This window comes from Saccopteryx bilineata, chromosome X (assembly GCF_036850765.1).
Source record: "Saccopteryx bilineata isolate mSacBil1 chromosome X, mSacBil1_pri_phased_curated, whole genome shotgun sequence".
NCBI classification, from domain to species: Eukaryota; Metazoa; Chordata; class Mammalia; order Chiroptera; family Emballonuridae; genus Saccopteryx; species Saccopteryx bilineata.
In genome coordinates, this window is record NC_089502.1 from 130,296,976 (window position 1) to 130,322,713 (window position 25,738).

At 43.2% G+C, this 25,738-nt stretch overlaps 1 protein-coding gene and 1 pseudogene across 3 annotated transcripts in view; both read right to left on the bottom strand.

Annotated features, from left to right (window-relative positions):
• Positions 1–302: 302 nt before the first annotated feature.
• The window catches only part of MBTPS2 (membrane bound transcription factor peptidase, site 2), a 60,208-nt gene continuing 34,772 nt past the window's right edge, over positions 303–25,738 (bottom strand). For 2 of the 3 annotated variants that reach the window (XM_066249354.1, XM_066249356.1), the window contains 6 exons: positions 23,874–23,992; positions 22,025–22,205; positions 7,879–7,973; positions 7,341–7,536; positions 5,432–5,507; positions 303–3,257 (listed from right to left, as the gene is read on the bottom strand). In XM_066249354.1, coding sequence (XP_066105451.1) covers positions 3,035–3,257; positions 5,432–5,507; positions 7,341–7,536; positions 7,879–7,973; positions 22,025–22,205; positions 23,874–23,992 — 890 coding nt within the window. In that variant the 3' untranslated portion in view covers positions 303–3,034. Of the gene's footprint in view, positions 3,258–5,419; positions 5,508–7,340; positions 7,537–7,878; positions 7,974–22,024; positions 22,206–23,873; positions 23,993–25,738 lie in introns of all 3 variants that reach the window. The other variant, XM_066249355.1, reaches the window with a different exon arrangement.
• On the bottom strand, positions 16,924–21,131 carry LOC136317298 (thioredoxin domain-containing protein 5-like; annotated as a pseudogene).

The following is a 25,738-nucleotide window of genomic DNA, read 5'->3' on the forward strand; positions in this document are numbered from 1 at the left end:
ATCTAATAACAGACTCACTCAAAGAAGACTTCTGTCAGACACTAATGAAAGGAGACACGGTAGTCCTCTTTCTTCATTCTTAAACAGGCCATTTTCAAAGCAGCAGCGAGAGCACAGGCGTCTGATGGGAAAAAGACTTCTTTCCACAGCCTGTAACAGCTTTCACATGCAGACTGCTTGGGGTGAAACCTGAAAGCTGCTTTTCGAATCAAGAATTTAAAACCACTCAGATCATACTGTATGTAAAGGGGACAATTTTGATAGAAAAGAATACACATATTTTAAAAAAGACAACACACGGATGATGATGAAACGTACAATGCCAGTACACATTTATTTATTTTTTTATTGCTAAACATCAAATGCTAGCAACTAAGATATCTTCAAGTTAAATCCTAATGAATTACAGAACAGTCAAAAGATTTAGAGAAAAAAATCTCTGTGCACCATTAGTATTTGGACATTCAATAAATACCATAGGACAAACTGATGACCAAGAGCCACATATCCATGACACACGTTTACAAGTTACTGTGAGAACAAACCAAACAATGACCTACAAGAGTGATTATCAAAAGGTCAAGTTTAACTTTGTGTCTTTCCAAACTGAGATGCTGAAAAGAATAGACATTCTTTACAGGTTGTAGGTGATTTTAAAAAAATCCTCAAAAATGTAAACAATGCAGAGTAGGAACACTGAAAATGAGTTTTGTTGAACAAAGTGACAATACAGAAAGTACACGTTCTTCAAATCCTCAAAATAATTCATTTTTCTAATTGCTGTACAGAAACCAAAATGGATTTTCATAAAAATGGTAACACACCAGGGACACACGGACCTTCTGAATTATTTTTTGTTAACAGATATTTACAGTAAAGAGTCAATAGTTTCTATAGCTTACTTAAATAGATACATGCTTTCCTAATCCATAAATAACACTAATCGTCATCCATTCCACCACATTTATTAAGTAGTTATGATGTCTCATGCACTGTCAGGGCTGCAAAGAGGAGTATGACATGGTCCTTGCTCTCCAAGTGCCCTCAATCAAGCTGACGAGATAACACGTAACATTTCATTCCTTTCTCACGTGATGACACCATTTCTATGCAAATGGACTGATCTGCTCAACACCCTAATAGAGTGGTTCCCAAATCCTGACCCTATGGAGCAACAGACCAAAGTGTTTAAAGGCTACAAGAAAGTGATATTTGGTTGTTGTTTTTCTCCACCCAGAAAAAGAAATTAATGGGAAGGATTTCCTCTATTGTTTCTCAGTTAAAAACAAAAACAAAAACAACTGACCTGCACATATACATTTTCATTAGTAAACTGCTTAGTTCATGTCATCGAATTCATTATGCAAGTATTTCATGGCATTCCCTAAGTTCTACACAAACAGGTCTGATCATTACTCTGCTAATACACTTTGATCCTGAACGACTATCTGTCTGCATAAAGAACAAGTGCTTTTTTCCTGGGATAAACCAATAATGTGTATGGTTTTACTAGTGGTAGTAACTGATGACCTTCAGTCATTAATTAAATGTTAAAATCATGCTCAATACATAATTTGTATAAGAAGGCAGGCAATTGTGTGATAGAATCTAGTTTGTTGAAAATAACAAGTTTTAGTGCCTGAACAGCTTAGCAAGTCAATGATTTGAAAAAGATGAAGCCCACGGAATACCCCACTTAGGAAGAAATTGGCTACAGGACTGAGTGTTCCTGAGTGTATGAGAGAAGTATATATTTGTCATCAAAGAAAAGCATGCTCACACACTCCAAGAATGGTGGCCTGCTGCCTTTCCAGACTTCCCAGGGCTGCACCTCCAGCCCAAAGCCCTCAAACTAGGCGGGGCTTCTCAGGGCTTTAGAGCCGGTTCCCAGTCTCAGGCAAATCCATGTTTGAACTCCTGGGTAGCCGTTCTCGCTGTACTACCGAGTCTTCTGTGGACCCACTGAGGTAGCTAAGGGGAAAGATGGAAAGCCAGGACTAGATGTTTTATTGCCCAACACAGAGAAACATGGAAGCTGCTGGTGAAAACAGAGCATAGCTCAGAGCTGAAGGTAGTTGTTTCTTAAAGATAGGAATCCAGAAGCTAGGGCTCAGATAGGCCAGCAGCACAAGAGAAAATGTCTACCCTGGAAGGGTTCCAAGCTTCAAAGCTCTGCAGAGAATGGTAACCAGGACTGCAGAGGTCCTGTGTTGTGTCTCGTGATGTCAAAAGCCCCAGCTCAGTTCTGAGGTTCAACCTTAACTGCCGCAGCTTACATGCTGCAAGTGGAAGACACTTCCTGCAGCATGGAAGCCATTCTAAATGTCAAGGCTAAGTATAAGTATTGCTTTGAGAAAATGCGTGCTCATATATCCAAGAGGTAACTTGTGAGGTGAAACTTGTCTTGAGATATTGTAGGCCCTACTTCCTACCTACTTTGTTCACTTAATTGGTATCATTTGACAAAGATTTTCCCTTTCGTGTCAGTAGATTCTTTTATAGAATTTTATCAATTTAATTGTAATCAGACCTCACTTATCAGAGTACAAAACAATACAACATTAAATTTTAAAATACTTTTCAAACAAGACAAAGGGCAAGAGATATAGGCCAAGAAAATGCTCACTCTTCCACTTGGCCAAAATCTGGTCTCCTTCAAATCTGGACTCATGATACTTTCTTAAGACGTCTCCCCCAATTAATTCCACCCAATTCTGTTCTCCTTTAAACTTTTGCAACATCATATGTGGTCACACAAAATGGCTTAACAAGATTCTGCACTTGTTTAAAAGTTGTTCCCTATGCATCTGCAGTTTGTAAGGTCAGTCTCTGAAACTAGAACACAGCCGAGGACTACACCTTGCATTTCCTCTGCTTGTCCCCATCCCAGAGTTTGGCTACTCTGCATATAGGAGGAGATGAAAAGTTGTTGGCTAACATGTAATTTTAAGGGAACACTTTATATTTCATACCAAGTAATGGTTTTCTATATTGCATATTGTAAGTCAGAGATTCTGTCAGATGAGTGTAAATATTACCGTGCTGTAACCATCCAGAGTCCCAGGGTCACGTTGGCAGCCAAAAGCACACTGCCACCAAGCAAGATGAAAAACCCTATCAGATCTCTCACATCATTGTCTCCAATCACTGTGGTAAGGGTAGCATCCAGGAAAGAGTTTAAAATCCACTGTCCATCCAGAGCAAAGCAGGGTACTGCGTTAACAATAGCCAGAGCTCCTGAGAGAGAAATTAGGTACCTGGTTAAAATCAGTTAAGGAGCAGACTATGAGGTCTGGGTGGAAATCACATTTCCAGGAGTCAAAAGAAGGTATTTTACTAGGACTGGATTCAAGATTATGGGTGACTTCCCTTCTTTCTTTCAATCCCTGCGCACCAGTACAGGCCATTTCTTCTTAGGTCTCTACTATTTAAAACAAATAACATATTATTTTGAGGTTCAAAACCTTGACTAGAAAAATAAAGGCCAACCATTTGTAGGCTAAGGTAATTTATAATAAACTCTTAGAAGGACTGTCTTTCTAATTCTTTAATGATATCATAAGGAACGAAATTTGCAAGGAGTAAGACATAAAAGAAAATTATCTTTTGATCCTGATAAAGTATTACCTTATATTAAAACAAAGATTAACTCATTGAACTCTATTTTGTGATCATCTACAAAGCTATAATGTACATTTAATGATAATGTAAATAAAACCATTTTACTATCATTTATAAGGTTATAGTGTAAATCTGAGTCAGAGCTGCAATCTACAAGGTACAATCTCAATTCTATGCATTTTTAGTAACTGTTCATCTGTTTTCCATTTCATTTTTATGCATATCATTGAGGAAAGAAATTAAAAAGATTTAAAAATAGCAAAAAAAAAAACCCTTCAAACAGTTCAGTTTATTTTTTATTATTATTATTTTTTTTTGCATGTTTCTGAAGCTGGAAACAGGGAGAGACAGTCAGACAGACTCCCACATGCGCCCGACTGGGATCCACCCGGGACGCCCACCATGGGGCGAGGCTCTGCCCACCAGGGGGCGATGCTTTGCCCATCCTGGGCATCGCCATTTTGCGACCAGAGCCACTCTAGCGCCTGAGGCAGAGGCCACAGAGCCATCCCGAGCGCCCGGGCCATCTTTGCTCCAATGGAGCCTTGGCTGCGGGAGGGGAAGAGACAGAGAGGAAGGTGCAGCGGAGGGGTGGAGAAGCAAATGGGCGCTTCTCCTGTGTGCCCTGGCCAGAAATCGAACCCGGGTCCTCTGCACGCTAGGCTGACGGTCTACCACTGAGCCAACCGGCCAGGGCTTTAATTTTTTTAATTTAAAAAAAATTTTTTTTTTCTTTTTCTGAAGCTGGAAACAGGGAGAGACAGTCAGACAGACTCCCGCATGCGCCCGACCAGGATCCACCCGGCACGCCCACCAGGGGGTGAAGCTCTGCCCCTCCAGGGCGTCGCTCTGTTGTGACCAGAGCCACTCCAGTGCCCGGGGCAGAGGCCAAGGAGCCATCCCCAGCGCCCGGGCCATCCTCACTCCAATGGAGCCTTGGCTGCGGGAGGGGAAGAGAGAGACAGAGAGGAAGGAGAGGGGGAGGGGTGGAGAAGCAGATGGGCGCCTCTCCTGGGTGCCCCGGCTGGGAATCAAACCCGGGACTTCTGCACGCCAGGCCGATGCTCTACCACTGAGCCAACCGGCCAGGACCTTCAGTTTATTTTAATACTACATAACAATCATTTAAAAAATTTCATCTTGTAACTGTAAACATAATAAGCTAAAGAACACAAGAGAGCCTGACCTGTGGTGGTGCAGTGGATGAAGCGTCGACCTGGGAACACTGAGGTCGCCGATTCGAAACCCTGTACTTGTCTGGTCAGGGCATGTATGGGAGTTGATGCTTCCTGATCCTTCTCCCCCCCCCCCTTTCTCTCTCTCTCCCTCTCTAAAATGAATGAATAGATTTTTAAAAATCTAAAAAAACAAACAAACAAAAAAAAAACACAAGAGATTTTGTCTGCTGAACCGCTATTTCTGCACCAGAAACTGGTTTGCCTTCCCTTGTGCATTCAGTTCCTCCATTTGCTCAGGACCACAGGCTCAGAGGAGGCGGACTTCATCACTGCACTAGGAACTGAAGTTTTCATCCTTCATAATTCAACTCTCAATTTCTATTCTGGGTTCCTTCCCTTGTGTATCCTAAACCTTTCTCCCTCCCTGATCAATCTCTCTCCTCTGACTTCTTCCCTTCTAGATACAATCTGATCTTTCTCAATGTTGAAACCTCTTTTTTAGTTGCTAGTAATTAACTGATATTTTTAAGGTCTATACATCTTAGTTTCTCCCCTATCAACTGTATTCAAGGTAAGACTGATCAAGTCCCAAGTAACACACTTTTAAAACATTTTCATACCAGAAAGGATACTTGACAAATGTCTCCACAACCACAGGCAGATCTATGCTTAGAAAGTTAAAACGTGGGATAAAACTGGTGATGCTCACTAAAAAGAGAAAAATAGGAAGAATGCATATTATTCATAGAGAAACAACAGCATTATGAATTTTACCATAAAGTCAAAGGTGGCCTAGGCTATTAAATTGGTTGAGAAAACCCTTCTCAAACATTTTCTGTGGGCTAGCCCCAAATTGACTATATACTAATACAGAGATTGACTTAATAAACACAGAATTTACAACAAGGGACCTTACCCTTTCAAAGAGATATAACTTGAAAATCGCATTAACTACAACTACTATACCTTTCTTGTCCCGTTTTTTTCTTCACTGCCAAAACAAGGATTAAGACTAGAGAATTTTTAAGGTCTTTCACTCTGGATTCCATCGTCTTGCTTTTGTTTCAAACATTTAAAAACTTTCCTGTAATTAGGTAGAACCCACAGTACACATTTCTGAATTACCCTAAGAGGGCACCTTTCTTCCTTTGACGATATGAATATTTGTAACCTAGTCACTTACTGTAAAACTCCAAAATAAGAATGACCTGGGTTGTATCTCAGGATATGACCATGAAGCATGAGAACCTTTTAAAGCAGTGGTCTCCAACTTCTTTTGGGCCACAGACCAGTTTAATGTCAGAAAATATTTTCACGGACCGGCCTTTAGGGTGGGATGGATAAATGTATCATGTGACTGAGACAAGTGTCAAGAATTAGTCTTAGATGTAACAGAGAGAATCTGGTCATTTTTAAAAAATAAAACATGGTTCAGACTTAAATATAAATAAAACGGAAATAATGTAAGTTACTTATTCTTTCTCTGTGGACTGGTACCAAATGGCCCACGGACCGGTACCAGTCCGTGGCTCAGGGGTTGGGGACCACTTTAAAGAGTAATATAAAACCCACATGTCCATCAACTGATCAATGAACAAAGAAAAATATACAATGGAATATTATTTGGCCATGAATATGAAGGCTACAACATGAATGAACCTTGAAAACATTATGCTAAGTGAAAGAAGCTGGTCAGTAAATATTCCAAGTATGTGAAATGTGAAGAACAGACAAATTTATAGAAACAGAGAGCAGATTAATGGTTGCCAAAGGCTGGGTGGCAGTGGGGAGAAATGAGGAGTGATTGCTTAATGGCAACGAGGTTTCTTTTTGAGGTGAAAATATTCTGGAACTAGATTTTGATAATGACTCTATTAAAAACTACTGAATTGTACACTTTAATCGTGTGAATTGTGTGGGACATAAATTATATTTTAATAAGTTATGAAAAAAGGAACATAAAAATCTTATAATACAAAATGAGTTAGACTATCTGATCTTCAGTCCAGTCCTGTTGCTACTGTTCAAATAATTATGCTGGCCCACTTTTGAAATGATGTTCACATAAAATTCATGTGCCATACACAAATTACTTTATTATCACATCCCTATAGCGCCTGGCATTCTCTGGGGCATGCTGCTCTTGCCACTGTTTTGGGAGCTGTGATATATTTACTAAACTTTCACCAAATATCTGAGAGATCAGCTGTGTGACTTGGGCATAAATGGTGGAGAAGGAAAAATGCATTACTCTCCAAAGGCAGACATGGGATTCAGCTCCATCTTGCTTTATAAATTCAGATTACTTCCCTACTGCCTACATTTTATTTAATGCTTTAGAATAAGTGAACAACACCTGAAACTAATATGACACTATACACCAATTGTAACTGAAAAATTTTAAAAGCAAGTTAACAAGACTTTGAAAAGTGATCAAATTTATAATAAATAAAACTAATGCAAGGATTTATACTGAGTTCCTACGACTGAGAATACATGTCATCTTACTGATTTCCGAGGCTCTACCACCATAATACTCACCTGTGTAGTGCAGGTGCAGTGGATGTCCTACGTACAGCATATCGATTTGAGGTGGGTGCTTCACTTTTATTAAGCGAGTGTGTGTTTCCAAAGAGGGTATTATACAGAAACTTGAACTTGAACCTTTCTTACAATCTTTATTGGTTCTACAAACTTGGGTGGCTTCAACTGCTTTTCGGGCAGGTAGGCATGTATGCTAGGAATAAAATATTAAGTAGTCAATACTAAAAATGATGAAAAGAAAAACACCAAGTTACAGTTCTTCAATATATTTCATGTCACTCATCATTTTAGGAAAGAAGTTCATATAAAAGTGATGCCATTTATGTGTACCTACTATAAATGAGATTTAAGTATTCTACTTTGTGCAAATAAGATACTGCCACTATAAATTTTTAAAGATTCTCAGATGAAATGTAAATTTTAATAAAATGATACAAAGCAAAAGGGAGACATTTTCATAGATTCTATTTAGCTCTATCTGTTTATCTTATAATAATCATATCAGACAAGCAAGACAGTGTCAGGGACAACTTACCAAACGCTTGTTAAAATGATTTCTGTAGGAAAAGCACACATCTGTAAGGCTCTGATTGTTACAGCATTCAGTTGAACCATCTAGCCGTTTGTATGCTAAAGAGAAATAGTTTATTAGAATCTGTTATATAGAAGTACATTGTAATAAAATTTTCTCTTGAGACAAGAGCAGTAAGCAAAAATGCATATGAATTCAGAAACAACTGGAGAATTCAGAGCTCATCTTGATGGCTACTCACTATAGAGTTTACTTTTATGTTAAAAAATATGTCCAATTTGAAATTAAGAAGCAGCATTTAGGCCCTGGCCAGTTTGCTCAGTGGTAGAGCATTGGCCCAGCATGTGGAAGTCCCAGGTTCGATTCCTGGCCAGGGCACACAGGAAGAGCACCCATCTGTTTCTCCACTCTTCCCCCTCTCCTTTCTCTCTCTCTCTGGCTTCCCCTCCTATAGCCAAGACTCCACTGGAGCAAAGTAAGCCTGGGCGCTGAGGATGGCTCCATGGCCACTGCTGCCTCAGGCGCCGGAATGGCTCTGGTTGCAGCGGAGCAACTTCCCAGATGGGCAGAACATCGCCCCCTAGTGGGCATGCCGGGTGGATCCTGGTCGGGCACATATGGGAGTCTGTCTCTCTGCCTTCCCGCTTCTCGCTTCAGAAAAAAAAAAAAAAGCAACATTTACCCGAAGTTAGCTATCTTCATATAACTTGCCCACAAAGCTGGATCTATAGAGTCTCAGTGGGTTTTGCAATAACTCAGACTGGTCAAACAGATATTTAATGAGCCACTATTAGCTGTCCTAATGCCACTGATCCAGTATCACTACTGAGCTCTTGTGCTGTGGTGTTAGCAAAGAGGGTAGGCCAAGAAGGCCCCAGAGGCTCTCATCCCTAAGGATATCACTGTTGTAGCTGTCTCAGTTCCAGGCTTACCCTGGGCTCTCGTCCTGGAACCCAGGCAGCCCAATTTCACCCAGAGCTGTGTACACATCTGCCCGCACACCAAGAATCCAGTTACTATTTTTGGAAGACGACAGAAACTGTTTAATCCCACAATGAATTTATTTTTTAAAGTTCTTTGGTAGACTGCTTCTCTGCTATCTGGAGCATAAGGAAGCTAAATCATGGACACAGCTGGCACAGAAAAGGATTTCCATGTATTTATTTTGGAAGATTTCCTGCATTCAGCACATCAAATATGTAAAGCAAACGTTGATGTATGTCAAGGACCAATTAAATTTAGAATCTTATATTCATGCTACCACATGCTTAGATGTGCTGAGGAAGACAGACTCAAGAACAAAGTTTCCAGTATAAAAAAGCTTTCCTAGCACAATGTCTTCAAAACACAAGCATGGAAATATTAGTTGCTACGTAATGTGATTTTATAAGCACTATATATCTTAGCCAAAGGTTTTTGTTTGTTTTCAAATAGTTATTTTTTAAACTAGATTATTTAAGGAAGATATCTTGCATTGGCCACACTGGATCTCCCCATCCACCGTTGCTCTCTCTCCTTGATCAATACAAAATGAAGAACAAATCAGGTAAAGCAAACTAACAAATGCATCAATTTCTCCTCTGTAATGGTTGACTGTATAGATAGTTTTGTTAAGTTCTGGGTGACAAATCATATATAAATATCCATTGACCACTTTGATGATGTTCTATACCAGGGATCCCCAAACTTTTTACACAGGGGGCCAGTTCACTGTCCCTCAGACCGTTGGAGGGCCGCCACATACAGTGCTCCTCTCACTGACCACCAATGAAAGAGGTGCCTCTTCCGGAAGTGCGGCGGTGGGCTGGATAAATGACCTCAGGGGGCCGTAGTTTGGGGACGCCTGTTCTATACCATTTGCCTTTGTATTAGTAATCATTAAAAAAATTTACATTGGATGCTTGATCCCTAACTTTCCTTGGAAGATGGTATATGATACAGAATGCAAGCCAAGAATTTGATATTACTGTTGATACAGTACTGTGGTGACACAAATGCTTAAAGGGGCCAAGAAAATACCAAATAAATGAGGTAGATAGTACATGGAAAAATAGGAAGTGGCGGGGACTGTAATCAATTAGAAAATATATATCACAGTCTAAGAGGTTAGCAGGCAGGCTAAACAACTTAGGGCCCAGTTCAACAGCTCATCCATTTTATTCCAAGATAAATCAGAAAAATAGACCTTCATGTAAACCCTCTTGTCGGGAGCCGATCCACAACTGCTGGCTGACAAGGTCACAGCAGGAGAAGACCCACAACTGCTGGCTGACAAGGTCACAGCAGGAGAAGACCCACAACTGCTGGCTGACAAGGTCACAGCAGGAGAAGACCCACAACTGCTGGCTGACAAGGTCACAGCAGGAGAAGACCCACAACTGCTGGCTGACAAGGTCACAGCAGAAGAAGATCAAAAACTGCTGATTGACAAAGTCACAGCAGAGAAGACCAATGGCTGCGGGGTGACAAAGTCACAGCAGTGAAGACCAATGGCTGCGGGGTGACAAAGTCACCACTAAGGATAGGCACAACGATACTCCCCCCTTTGACTTTTTAAATTAATCTGGCCTTATATCCCCCCTTTTCTGGGTGTGTGCTATTATTTGTGACACAGGGATAATAATACCGTACTTTCCCTGTAGATTCGTAGTGATTTCTTTGGAAATGAGACAGAGGATGTGAGTTCCACAGAAAAGCCTGTAAGCCCCTTGAACTGGGCTCATAGACATAAGAGGCTGGCTATGATATCCCTCGTAAAGGGTTAAGTCTGTAGGAGAATTCCTTCTTAATCATGTTAAAAAGAATAAATTGTGTCTTAGGAGGCAGTGGCTGTGCACAAAGCACCCTTCAGCCTTCACTTAACATTTTTTCCTCCCTAGCCTTTTCATGTGATAAGTAGAGAAACATTCCTTTCTTCCTGCTTCTTTAATCTGCAAATAGTGTTATATTCTGAGAAGAATAGAGTTAGAACTTAACTAGTGTTTAAATATAATAAATAAGTAATATTTGATTAGACAATAGTATCTTATATAGATATAGTAGGATGGCCCATTGTGTGGCCTAGGATGAGAGCGTAGTTAGCAAGAAAAGAATGTTTTACTAAGAGAATTGTCTTTTGACTAAAGGCAATTGCTAGGCTTTCTCAATGAGATGTTCTCATGAGATTTAAAAATGTAGGGAAATCCATGGAATGTCTTGTGTTGCTGCTGGGCTATCTTGCAAGTGCACTCTGCATATCTTTGGGTGAAAGCTATTCTTGATGTTATGTTAATTTCTTTAGAGGCAAGCCTTTTAGAACTAATACTCTAAAAGCTTTTACTGATGTTGTTATCGCTATTCAAGTTATTTTGTATTTTGAATGATTTGCTACCTGGTTTGTGACTCATAGATGTAAATTAACTGTTATCCGGAAACATGAAAACATAGTGAAACAAAAGTAATAATTAACACCATGTGATTGTAACTTGGTGTGCGTGTATAAAAAGGGAGCTATACTAGCATTTGGTAGAGATGCCTGGCAGTAAATGCTAACCGGAGAATAAAGAGAAAGAAAAGAATTCGGCTCTCTCACTCGATTTCGCCGACGCCGTCTCCTCCTGTGGGACCCCTGGATCCCCCCCGGGGCTGGACCCCGGCACCCTCTTGAATTTTAAATATTAGCAGCCACTTCTTTTTTAAATGACAGTGGAAGCCAAACCAAATACATCTGCTCAGGCTGGATTTGGCCTCTAGGCTCCCGCCAAGTTTCAAACTCAGGGTAATGGCTTCTTCCTATGGTGATTATTCCAACTAAAACATAAATCCATGACCATGGCTGTGCTGACAAGATAAAGTATTTCCTGACACGCAGAATTTTCCAATAAAAAGTTAAATATTTTGTTACCATGTGAGAAGTAAACTAGTTCTTGTTTATCAATTTTGAGCCTGACCAGGTAGTGGCAGAGTGGATAGAGCATCGGACTGGGATACAGAAGACCCAGGTTTGAGACCCCAAGGTCGCCTGCTTGAGTGCGGGCTCACCAACTTGAGCGCGGGCTCACCAGCTTGAGCGCGGGGTCACTGACTTGGCATGGGATCACAGACATAACCCTATGGTTGCTGGCTTGAGCCCAAAGGTCGCTGGCTTGAGGAAGGGTTCACTGGCTCTGCTGTAGCCCCCCCCCCCCAGTCAAGCCATGTATGAGAAAGCAATCAATGAACAACTAAGGTGCTGCAACGAAAAACTGATGCTTCTCATCTCTCTTCCTTCCTGTCTGTCCCTATCTGTCTGTCTCTGTCACACACAAAAATATATATTTTTTAAAGTTGTAAGTCTAAAAAATATTTTATTTTAGATTTTTTTTTCTACTGGGTCAAATTAAAAAACAAGTTACTGAATCAATTTCTTAACATAAGACGAGGAGGCCACAGACAATTTTCACATTAAGGTACTTCTATTAATTACGAGAGGTTTATCCAATTCTGCTGCGGAAAGAGCATTCAAGACTGCAACAAGAGGTTCCAGAGGCATTCATGAGTTCAGTTTAACTCGATATAAAGATTAGAATTGTCCCTTAAATCTCCTCAGTCTGGAAGACAGGAAAATTTAAGACCAGACCCGTTTCGCAATTCCACTACAGGGAGAACGTACATATTCTGAATGTACTCTAAGATGGGCCCTAAGATAGAGAAATCGCCTAGTCTTCAAAGGATATTCTAGACCAGAGGTGATTCTGGAATAAGGTTGGAAAGAGATTTTTCAATCTATAGTTCAAAGTCCCAACTACTTTCTATCTCACTAAAATGAACAGAACAATGTTCTTATCCTAGCTTATTAAACACATAAATATAGTTAGAGCTCCAAAACAGGGAGAGGCAAGACGATTTATTCTAAGTTCTGCAGTAGACTTTATACCAGCATCACCTAGTAACAAGTAGTTTAAAAATTATAAAACAAACACACACACACTCCCACTCTCTCTTTACCATTTAGGATAGCAAAGAAACCTTGGCTTATAACTTGATGTTTACAATGGGAAAAGACACATTTCCCCCCAAACATTACAGATTTGGGTATTAAAAACAATCTGGGTATTCAAAACATGGGGAAAAAAATTCCTGTTGTTTTCTTTTTATTGTCTTAAACTAGGTCGGGAAGGGTCTTTTCTCACTTTAGTTAGATATGTAAGACAGAGTAATATTCCTGTCACCAAGGAGTTATGGGCATATACCCTCACCTCTTCTTAATGGGAATAGGCTTTTCAAGGGGAATGCCCGAGTCTGTATGAATGGAGTAGTTGTATTCAGTACTCAGTATCATTCTTCTTAAAATGTAGTTCAAACACTGGACTCACTGAGTATAGTCTTTCTTACTCAAGGTAATGCTTTCAGAAAAGAATAAAGGAATTTTGTTTTATGCATATATGAAATGAACAGTGTTCCTTCAAACTAAAAGAGAGAGGATGCAAACTACTTGTTAGGAAAATAGCCCCCCAAAAGAGCCAGATTAGTAGGTCTTGTCCTGAACTTTTAGTTCCATTCAAATCACTAGGTAGCATACGAACACCCAGCAATCTTGAAAGCAAAGGCTGGAATGAAAACGGGGAAAACGTTCTTGTTTTCTGTTCAGACTGGAAATAGACTGGAGATCTATTTCAGGTGCAAAGGGCTCCAAGCCCTCACCCGGTGTCCTTGGCCAGGCTTCCGGGAAGGGCACTCTGTCTCCAAGGAACGTACGGAGTAAGCTCCTTAGGCCTGCCCCATGCACCGAGGGCAGAGGCGGCAATCAAACAGCCTTGGCTCTGGTGCTGGCACTCACAGTTTAGCAGGTGAGTGTTTAAAAGTAAAAAAGGAAAGGATTAATATGGCTTTAGATAAGGAAAGAGTAAAAGAAAAAAAAGTTCCAACAATTTAATAAAATAAAGTAATTTCAGGTAGATTTACCTCATTTCTCTCATTTCCCAGAAATATGTTAGTACAGAGGGTCCTCAGGTTATAACATAGTTTTATTCCTACAACAGGGACGTGACCCGAATTTTGGTGTGAGTTGAAACACACCCTAGCCTGTCACTTACCTATCCTAATGCAGTTGTAAAATCATAATCTAGAACATAAAAACACAACTAAGCCACAGTAAAAGGAAAAGGACATAAATATGCTGTTTTGTAGTAACAGAAAAAATGATTCACGTCTCAATTTCTTAAACTTTTATGGGAGTGAAACATCTGAAATGCAGATATCCTAAATAAAACAAACCTATTGGAGAGAACTTTATCTGATTTCTGAGTCATTCTATACAGATTATACTAAATTTAGAGAAACTGGAGGAAAATGATAAATATTTAAGAAGTATGAAATAATGGATTATTTCTCTTAGAGAAGAACACATTGTGGGTTTTTTTGTTTTGTTTTTAGTGAGCGACAGAGACAGAAAGAAAAGCGTGATAGGAAGGGAAAGAAATGAAAAGCATCAACTCATAGTTGTGGTGCCTTAGTTGTTCATTGATTGCTTCTCATGTTTCTTGACAGGAAGGGGGTATTGCAGCTGAGCCAGTGACCCCTTGCTCAAGCCAGTGACCATGAGATCATGTTGATGACCCCACTCAAGCCGGTGACCTTGAGATTTCTAACCTGGGACCTCAGCATCCCAGGTCAATGCTCTATCTATGCCTGACCAATGCTACCACTGGTCAGGCACGTTGCGGGTTACATACTAACCTTCTGTCAACGGAAAAGTTTTGAAAGATGGTAAGTTGCTACTGAGAATAGGAAAAACTTACATTGCTTCTCAGCCTTTTGGCTAAGATCAAGTGGAGAATAGAAAAAATTTACAAATATTTCAATCTTAAAGAATCAGGTTAGCCCACTAAACAACCAACATCACCACAAGGAAGAAAACCAGCCACTATGTGCCTCTTAACATGATGAGCTAGAAGTACTGAGTACTATCTAGGAGTATTTCCCCCTCCCTGCCCAAATGGTTCTGAATATAATCAAGCCTCTAGACCTAATCACCACTTATAGGAAATATGGGAGATGTCTGAACATATTAATGACATTATGAGAATAAGATATAACCAGACAAATCCAGAATATGGGAAATCGAAAAAAAAACAAATTTCAACAAACAAATGAAATTTCTGAAACGAGAGAGAGAGAGAGAGAGAGAGAGAGAGAGAGAGAGAGAGAAAGGTTTAAAAGAGATACCATCCAACTGAAACAAACTAGCTACAAAAAATGATTAGGGGAAAAAACATAACAGGGAAAACCAACCTGTTATTAGAAATTATTGTTAATTTTGTTAGTTGTGATAACAGTGCTGTAGTCCTTTAAAAAGTCACCATCTGGGCCCTGGCCAGCTGGCTCAGCGATAGAGCGTTGGCCTGGCGTGTGGGGGACCCGGGTTCGATTCCTGGCCAGGGCACATAGGAGAAGCGCCCATTTGCTTCTCCACCCCCCCTCCTTCCTCTCTGTCTCTCTTCCCCTCCCGCAGCCGGTGCTCCATTGGAGCAAGGATGGCCCGGGCGCTGGGGATGGCTCCTTGGCCTCTGCCCCAGGCGCTGGAGTGGCTCTGGTTGCGGCAGAGCATTGCCCCCTGGTGGGCGTGCCGGGTGGATCCCGGTCGGGTGCATGTGGGAGTCTGTCTATCTCTCCCCATTTCCAGCTTCAGAAAAATACAAAAAAAAAAAAAAAAGTCACCATCTGCTTAAGACATGCTTAAATTTGTGGATGAAATGATAGGATGGATGCCTGAGATATAATTAAATACTCTCCCCAAAAGTGTGGTGCTTGGATAAAAAAGTTGGCAAACTGTTGGTAATTGCTGAGGCCCTAGCAGGCAGCTCAGCAGATAAAGCACCAGCCTGGCATATGGATGTCCTGGGTTCAATCTGCAGTCAGGACACACAGAAGAAGCAACCATCTGCTTCTATCCTTGTTCCTCTCCCCCTTCTTTTCCTCTTCCCCACCCACAGCCAGTGGCTTGATTAGTCTGTTGGGCTCAGGTGCTAAAAATAGCTCAGTATTTGAGCATCGGTCCTAGACAGGGTTGCTGGGTGCATCCCTGTCTGGATGCATGAACGAGTCTTCCTCACTTCACTATCTCCCCTCCTCTCACCTAAAAGAAAAAAAAATTGATAATTGCTGAAGTTGCAAGAAAGGGGCATAAGTTCATTTATACCACTCTCTTGACTTTTATGTATGTTTGAAAAACGTTTACAATAAAAGTTCTAAAAATTGCAAAATTACATTTGAAAATAATTTAAAAAATAGTTCTAACTACTTTGTCATTGTTGCACACAGCACTTTAGTAAAGTTACTCTTGATTATTAAACATATTTCCTAACCTCAGTAAATGTGGACAAGTATCCAGGGCATTTCTTGATTTAATGATATAGGTTGTGAGCATAATTTGTATTTTCCAACACTTTCAATAATTTGAGACTCCATAATTTTACATAAATCGTTGAGAAGAGTGATCTTTCAGAGCTAAAACAACTCAAAATAAACTTGGCAGCTTTTGAGAATAAACTTGCTTCACCCTGCCACCTGCTACACAGAACAACAAATCTGACTTCAGGGGATATTTTCAGAAGCCAAGATTACTTCCTCTGGATGCCTGCCACATAAAATAATTCTACCTCAAATAGCTCTGGACATGCCATCATCCATACAGCACAGGGATATTTAATTACCGACTTTAGTTAATTGGCTATGGTTGAGCTTGAATGCTGACTTAACCCAAGTTGTTTTTTTTCTCAAGAGTTTATTTAGAAAGTAGCACAATGTAAACAAATTGATGACAAAGAACATACATGTACCTATCTTAAGGGAGCTTAGTCCTATGGTGGCTTATTGCCATATATGGTTACAGTAAAAATGTTTAATAACCAGGATGGCATGAATTATAAGGACACTAGCTTTGATGGTGACACGGCCTATTTTAGCTCTGACTCAGCTCTGCTTACTTCATTCACTGGTTTTTAGATCAAGTTAATCCCACTCTTCATACAGCGGAGGGTCAAGATCCGCGAAGGCAGATGATGTCGAGTGAGCGTCTAAAAGGACTAGCTAGGTGCAGAACGGAGACTGCTTCCCGTTAGGGCCCTGGAGCGGGGCTGCAGGCTCCCCGGTCCCCGATACCCGGACCAAGAACAGCTCATCTAGTCCTCTTGCCCCAGGTGGTAGATAGAACCAGAATCTTTCTATGAGTTAACAGAATAGTCAGGTCAAGCCTTTTGGAACTTTCCATGCTCGGATTTTTCATGGGAGACATAAAATCTCAAACATAGATTTAAACATGGATTTTAAATCTTAAAAATCTTCCCATGGACCCTGACTTAATGTTGACATAGTTAATGAAATCTTTCACCCATGAGAAACAAACAGAAGTATCCCTTGACCAGTAATAACTTGCCAATATCGACACACATACACAAGATTAGGGCATCAGCGTTATCTTACTCAGGCACATGTCAAACGAACCACTGCTTTCACTGTGGCAAACCTCTTGTGGTAAGAGAAGTACGAACAGAAACCAAATCCAGGAGTGGCCGTGAAGGTATATCTTTCAGAGGCGCGGGGTTTTTGTTTTTAAATATGCTCCATGCTACAGGCCAACCACATTATTAGGAAGGCATTTGTGACCTTCAGATCAGAGGAACATCAAGACTGCCCCGCAGTCACCTTTTCAGAACTTGTGGGCAGTTCAAAAACTATGCATTGGATAGTGTTTGAACCGATATCACTCAGGAACCCAAAATAATCCAGCAATCTGATTTTCCTCAACTCTATTTTGGTCTTGAAGGAAACCATTGAGAGTTCATCGAGAGAAGGTTAAAGGGAATGGTATATTGCTACTGAAAATAGTTTACAAAGGGATCATGTGTTACGTGTTTACTTAAAAGAGCTTAATAAAGAATCTGTAGAGTGTGTTGGCTTAAAACACACACAAAGAAGATACCACTAGTACATTCACCTTTCTGAATAACCACCACTTGCAAGTCGGCCGCATCTGCACGGTTTAGCTCCTTCACAAGGTTCCAGGAGTCCAGGCGGGAGAGGCGACTTGCATCTGTATTTTTATAGTTGTCTTTCACCTGGCACAGAACAAAGTGGTGCAACCATTCAAGGTGTCTGCCCCCACTGTGCTCACTGACCCTTTTTCCTCCATGGAAAAGCAGTAATTAATGTGAGATAGCCTCCTACCCAGCAGTTGCTGCAAATACAGGGGTGGGTGGGCAAAAGGAGGTCTACAGTTGTTTGTATGAAAAATACAGTAATTAGTAAATAATAAACTCTTTTGCGTACTCACAACTGTAAACCTGCTTTTGCCACCTCTGCATTCCATTCAGTACAGTCCACTTCAGTGATCTTGGCCTCTGTCTAACCAGGGAATTCCCTTTTAGCGAGTTCTTCCCAAGGAGGAGACAGACTCTTATAACGACTACACCATGGAGCACAGAACTTGGTGATGGTCACTCCTTCTGCAGCGGTGTCATCTAAGTTATTTTCTGAGCGCCAACAGTGCCCTCGTCGGCCTCGGGCTGGGCAGCCTCACAGGCCTCTGAGGGCTGCAGTCTCAGGGGTACCTGGTCCGCACACTGGAGCTGCGATGCCACAAACTCTCCGTGAGTCCAGATACGGCTTTCCCTTGGACTGGTCAATATTTGTTTTACTGTCTTGGAACCAGAGGAAAGTAGGAAAGCCACAAACCTGGCAGCCTGTATAGAGTTCATAGTGTGGTTGGTGGGCAGTCGACTTTGCCAATCTTGGCAGTTTCGGAATGTTCAAGGCCTAGAGCCAGCGGCTCCCAGGTCGGAGCCAGAGCTTTGTAGTGAGCACACCATGGAGTGAAGAACTTGATAAAGTGGTCATGGCGTGTGACCTGCAGCTCAAAGTTGCTTGCTAAAAGCTCATATAGCCTCTGGTCGGTTCTATTTGGGACTCTGGTGTGGTGGAATCCTCATTCAACGTCTGCAGTATCAAATCATCCAGTGTCCGGAAGTCCTGAGGGCTTTGGTACTTTGCAGCTTCTTCCCAGGCTTGAAAAACTTCAAGGTGGGGTATCCTCCCATGCCCTGGAAAGTGTACCTGTCAGAGATGGCCATGCAGTCCCTTTAGCCACATAGATGCTGATATCGTCCATGCTGTTTTATTCGTCCTCCAAGTCATTCCAAGTAGGGTAGAGCTGTTGGCAACGCCCACACTAGGGCACAAAGAGTGTGACAAGTGTGTGGAGCTCTGGATTCCACGCATGAACATGCCGGCCATGTACAAGTGCTTGGTGTGCAGGTCCTGCCCAGCCCCGCAGTAGGCCCAACCGCTGCCACATCAGCTTCTAGGACCTGGTACCCCAGTGCCTGCCGCCATCATGGCCAAACAGCGGCACCGCAGCTGGCTCTATTGCAGCTGGGTTGGGTGCTCTGGCAGCGGCAGTGGGGCTGTTGGTTGTCGCCTGGGCAGGGGGTAGGGGGTGGGGGGTGGGGGGAAGAAACTGGTGCATTCTTGCCACTGGGGGTAGGGAGCTGGCGCATTCTTAATGCAGTGTGGGGGGGGGCTGGCACGTTCTCACCATATGGGGGGCTAAGGAGGGCTGGCGTGTTCTCTCCATGGGGGAGGGGGCGCGGCAGGCATGTTCTTGCTGTGGAAGGGGTGGGGTCTGGCGTGGCCTTGGCGAGGGGCTGGCGTGTTCCCTGCCTTGTGGAGGGGCTGGAAGACACCAGTTTCTTCCCCCCACCCCCCACCCCCTACCCCATGCCCAGGCTACAACCAACAGCCCCACTGCTGCTGTGAGAGCATCCAACCCAGCTGCAATAGAGCCAGCTGCGGTGCCGCTGTTTGGCCATGGTGGCGGCGGGCACTGGGGTACCAGGTTCTCCCCATGCGGGTGGGGTGGGGGGCGGAGGGGGATGTGTGGCTGGTGAGGTCTTGCTGCAGGAGGGGGTAGGGTGCGGTCTGGCGCAGTCTCAGTGAGGGGCTGGCGTGTTCCCTGCCTTGTGGGGGGTCTGGCGCGTTCTACCCATGCGGGGGGTGGGGCGGAGGGGGATGTGTGGCTGGCGAGGTCTTGCTGCAGGAGGGGGTAGGGTGCGGTCTGGCAGTCTCAGTGAGGGGCTGGCGTGTTCCCGCCTTGTGGGGGGCTGGCGCGTTCTACCCATGTGCTGGGGTGGGGGGGGCGGAGGGGGATGTGTGGCTGGCAAGGTCTTGCTGCAGGAGGGGGTAGGGTGCGGTCTGGCAGTCTCAGTGAGGGGCTGGTGTGTTCCCGCCTTGTGGGGGTCTGGCGCGTTCTACCCATGCGGGTGGGGTGGGGGGGTGGGGTGGAGGGGGATGTGTGGCTGGCGAGGTCTTGCTGCAGGAGGGGGTAGGGTGCGGTCTGGCGCAGTCTCAGTGAGAGGCTGGCGTGTTCCCGCCTTGTGGGGGGCTGGCGCGTTCTACCCATGCGGGGGGTGGGGTGGAGGGGGATGTGTGGCTGGCGAGGTCTTGCTGCAGGAGGGGGTAGGGTGCGGTCTGGCGCAGTCTCCGTGAGGGGCTGGCGTGTTCCCGCCTTGTGGGGGGCTGGCGCGTTCTATCCATGCGGGGGGTGGGGTGGGGGAGGATGTGTGGCTGGTGAGTTTTTGCTGCAGGAGGGGGTAGGGTGCGGTCTGGCGCAGTCTCCGTGAGGGACTGGCGTGTTCCCGCCTTGTGGGGGGGGGCTGGAGTGTTCTCCCCATGGAGGGGGGGTCGCAGTGGGGTTGGCGCAATCTCAGCGAGGGGCTGGAGTGTTCTCGCCACAGCAGGGTGTGTGGGCAGGGTGGGGGGTGCAGTCTGGCGCAGTCTCAGCGAGGGGCTGGCGCATTCTTGCCTTATGGGGGAGCTGGGGGGGGTCTGGTGCATTCTCCCCATAGGGCGGGGGTTGGGGGTCACAGCTGGCACGTGCTCCCCGCAGCAAGGGGCAGGGTGGGGTCTAGCGCAGTCTCCGCTAGGGGCTGGCACGGTCAGGGCTCGCGCCTTTCCGTAGCGGTAGCGCAGCTGGCGCGAACACAGCAGGGAGAGAGGCTGGCGTCTTCATGCTGCGGTGGAGGGGGCGAGGGGCTGGCGCCTTCTTGCCATTGTGGCTGGTCTCCCTAACGGCGCCCACCTGCCACCCTCAGGGTATACAAGTGTTTTTTTGCTTTTTCTTTTTAAATGCGTAAACAATTAAGATACTAGACCCTGGCCAGTTGGCTCACTGATAGAGCATGCACCAGGCATGTGGAAGTTACCGTTTGATCTGGGTCAGGACACACAGGAGAGGCGACCATCTGCCTCTCCACCACCCTTCCTCCTCCCCCTCTGTAGCCATGGCTCCACTAATTATAGCATGTGGGCCCTGGGCACTGAGGATGGCTCCATTGAACCAGTAGCTCCTGTTGAACCTCCTCAGGTGCTAAAAATAGCTCTGTTGGGGGCGTCCACAGATGGGAAGAGCATCGGTCACAGACGGACATCTCAGGGGGGATCCCTTTTGGGGCATATATGGGGGGTCTGTTGCTTTCTTTCCCCTCCTCTCACTTAAAAAAAATACAGCCTGACCTGAGGTGGCGCAGTGGATAAAGCGTCAACCTGGAAATATTGAGGTTGCCGGTTCAAAACCCTGGGCTTGCCTGGTCAAGGCACATATGGGAGTTGATGCTTCCTGCTCCTCCCCCCCCCCCTTTCCTATAATAAATAAATAAAATCTTAAAAAATAAAAATAAAAAAATAAAACAATTAGACACTAGAGTCCTGAAACTCAAATATGGTATTATGAAATTAGACGTTCAATAAATATAATAAAAGGAAACATATTAGTACATGGTTTACAAAGAATGTTTACTAATTTGGGCCTGTTATTACTTTGCTGATTTGTTTTAAAGAAATTAGAACAAAACTGCCTGACCTTTGGTGATGCAGTAGATAAAGTGTCGACCTGGAACACAGGTTCGCTGGCTGGAAACCCTGGGCTTGCCTGGTCAAGGCACACATGAGAAGCAACTACTGCGACCTGATGCATCCCGCTCCTCCCCACACCCATCTCTTTCCTCTCTCTAAAATCAATAAATAAAATCTTTAAAAAAGAAATTAGAACAAAACACATCTAGAGATATAATGTAAAATTGATTACTGGCCAGTACTGCTGCTTGAAGCACTGTTACTCTGAGAGCGATACACATACCTCTCACTGGGAAGCTTAACTGCTGTAAAGTCGATGCACTTATGCAGTAACCAATTTGGGGTTCATAGGCGATGGTATCTAGACATTCATTCCAATCTTGTACATTAGTAACGGGACAATCCTGTAGATGGGTAACAAGGTCTCCCACGAAAAGGCCCCTGGGTCCAACTGCAGGTGAGTCCTTGGGAAGACGGCAAAAACAATGTGTGAAAACAAGCTATGATTAAGCTTAGCAAATAATAAAGACAATGAGTTGATTAAGTAGTCTATTTTGAATCTAGAAAATAATCGAGCTCTGAATCCAAAATGTATAATCCTACAAAATTAAAACAAAACTCAACAATTATAGTTACTTTTCCTACTTCTCAAAGATTTTGAATTTTCTGCAAATGCAAAAAACAAAAATCCACTTGCCAGCTGTTAAAATAGTTTTTTTATAAACTGGTAATTCATTTGTATTTGTGTGTGTGTGTGGGAAAGTAGTCCACAGAATGCCTTCATTTTCCTATGTCTTCAGCAGATGAAATTGGAAGGCAAGTCCTTAGCTACATACAGTACCAAATAGGTGGAAGATACTGTCCGCACAATGAGTATGTGAGTCAGTTGCTCACAAAGGCAAGTTTCCTCTTCCCCATGTCTGAACAGAGGATTGGATGCCATTGACTAACGGACTGAAATACAGACTTGAAGACATAAACTCCCATGAAATGTTCTGGCCGGCTAGCATAAGTGTCATCTTTCTTCTTCTTCTTTACAATTTTAATTGCCTTTGGCCTGACCAGGCGGTGGCGCAGTGGATAGAGCATCGAATTGGAATGCGGAGGACCCAGGTTCAAGACCCCGAGGTCACCAGCTTGAGCGCGGGCTCATCTGGTGTGAGCAAAAAGCTCACTACCTTGGACCCCCAAGGTCGCTGGCTCGAGCAAGGGGTCACTCGGTCTGCTGAAGGCCCGTGGTCAAGGCACATATGAGAAAGCAATCAATGAACAACTAAGGTGTCGCAGCAAAAAACTAATGATTGATGCTTCTCATCTCTCTCTGTTCCTGTCTGTCTGTCCCTATCTCCCTCTCTCTGACTCTCCCTCTCTGTAAAAAAAAATAATAATAATTGACTTTGTTGGGGTGACACTGCTTAATAAAATTATATAGGCTTCGCCTGACCAGGTGGTGGCACCGTGGATAGAGCGTCAGACTGGGATGCAGAGGACCCAGGTTCGAGACTCCGAGGTCGCCAGCTTGAGCACGGGCTCATCTGGTTTGAGCAAAGCTCACCAGCTTGGACCCAAGGTCATTGGCTCCAGCAAGGGGTTACTCGGTCTGCTGAAGGCCCACGGTCAAGGCACATATGAGAAAGCAATCAATGAACAGCTAAGGTGTTGCAACACACAATGAAAAACTAATGATTGATGCTTCTCATCTCTCTCTGTTCCTGTCCGTCTGTCCCTGTCTATCCCTCTCTCTGATTTGCTGTCTCTGTAAAAAATAAAAATAAAATTATATAGGTTTCAGGTGTACATTTCTTACTTAGGAATAGAAACATGTGACTCGAAGCAGAGTTACAACAGTACGTAAACAGTTAAGGTAAATGGTGCATTTTATCAACAAATTACAGGTAGAAGATCTTGAAACTATCTTTGTAATTCAGAACAGAAACGGTTTTTAGTACTTTTAGTATTTTTGAAAAGAATGTGTTTCACAAAACTGTTTGATTTAAAAGGGCTGCCACTAATTCCTTCAGGAGAAACTGAGCATACTATGAGGAGAACTTGAATAAAAGTTCCTGACATAAAATTTGAAATGTTACATCACAAAATGTGGTGAGAGAGTGCCCACGTCCCCCATTACTTACCTCAGCAACTTCGGTGATCAGCACCCCGACTCCAGTGTAGTAAAAGGGCAGGAGAATCACAGGGAGGAGGACCAGAGCTAAAATACCCAGGAGGGCAAGCACAAAATTATGCCAGATTCCTGAAAAGAGGAAAAACGGAATAAGCTCAACCAGGGCCAGGAATGACATAGGTTCTTGGATCTCATGACAACTGAGCATTCTGATAAATTAGTAATCAGAAGCTGTGAGGCACCTAGATCTACTTATTAGTATAGCAGACAGATGTTCTCCTAGAGGCCTCTTCCAGTTCAGATATTAAAATGTAAAATAAGCATGTTAATACCAAATTAGGAAGACCACATGCTCATATGATTTAACACTAATAAAATATATTCTATCATATATACCTGAATATGTTTTTACTATACCTTCTTTTCAGAAAATGTATTATTACATTATTAATGCAAACATACCTGTGATCTTTGAAAGGAATGTCAGAACTATTCAAATAAAAGCTAAGATGAAATAAACATTCATTCTTGCTGAACTGGGGTATGGAACGCCAAATGGTACTTGGAAAAGGAGATTGTTCTGAGGAGAATATTATCGGTGGGCCAAACACAGTCTGTGTCTAACATCCTGCCACAGACTATAAGCAATCTCATCATAGTCAGAGATGTGTAGGTGAACCCAGTGGAGTACTGGAGCCTGCTCCTACCAGCTTGCCATAGCCAACTGTGCCCATTCCTTCCCTATTCCTTCTTCAGGGACTTCAGATGGGCACCCTAAAACTGGCCATTGTGAGACCATGAATTTACAAGACAGAAACCAGCACATGTTACATATCAGAGCTCCCCGCCTTCCCCTTCAGAGCCAGGTGTTGAACATACACTAGCATACCATTATCCAACCCCTCCCTCCATACCCATCCTTCCTCTCTCCTATTACTTTCTGTCCCAGAGCAGGGTGGGGGCACTATTAGCTCTCTGAACAGTAAGATTCTCAGCTGTGCAGGTCTGTCCCTTACATTACAGGCTATATAGCATTCCTGGCTCCATCCATTAAATACCATAGCACTCTCCTGTCACACAACCAAAGAATGCCTTCCACCCCACACATTCCAAACATTCCCAGGAGGATGACTGACATCAGTCATTGAGAACCAATGTTCGCCTGACCTGTGGTGGTACAGTGGGTAAAGCGTTGACCTGGAAATGCTGAGGTCACTGGTTTAAAACCCTGCGCTTGCCTGGTCAAGGCACATATGGGAGTTCATGCTTCCTGCTCCTCCCCCCTTCTCTCTCTCCTCTCTCTAAAATGAATAAAAATAAAATCTTAAATTCAAAGGGTGTTTAAAAAAAAAAGAGAGAGAGAACCAATGTTCTAGAATGATAGAAATGTAACCTGAACACATCTCCCGGACTCCCAGGAAGCTGAGTATGGTTATATGACTGCTTTGAACAAGAGGATATAAGTGGAAATGATGGGACTATTCTGTCCCACTGGCTGGAATGCAGCTCTATGAAGGAGCTAAACCTTAGTCCCTAACACAGAAGCTACATGTTGGGAATATTGGAGCTACCAAGACAAAAAAGGCTCGAGTCCTGCAAATCCTAGACTTGTATCAGTGCTGAGCTACTTCCATTTGGAACGTTTTATGAGAGTTTAAGCCTGTTATTTTTAGATATTACAGCAGCCAGATACCTAGCTAATGCATGTTCCACATACCATATTCACATTGTTAAGATGTTCTTCTCCCCTTTTTGAGCGTTTTATGTTTTAGGTTGTTAAATTCCAAAAATATCCAGAACTCTAGTCCAGGACATACGAGTAAACAGTATTTACTGTTCTATATACAGTTTGTTTATTTATTTATTTATTCATTC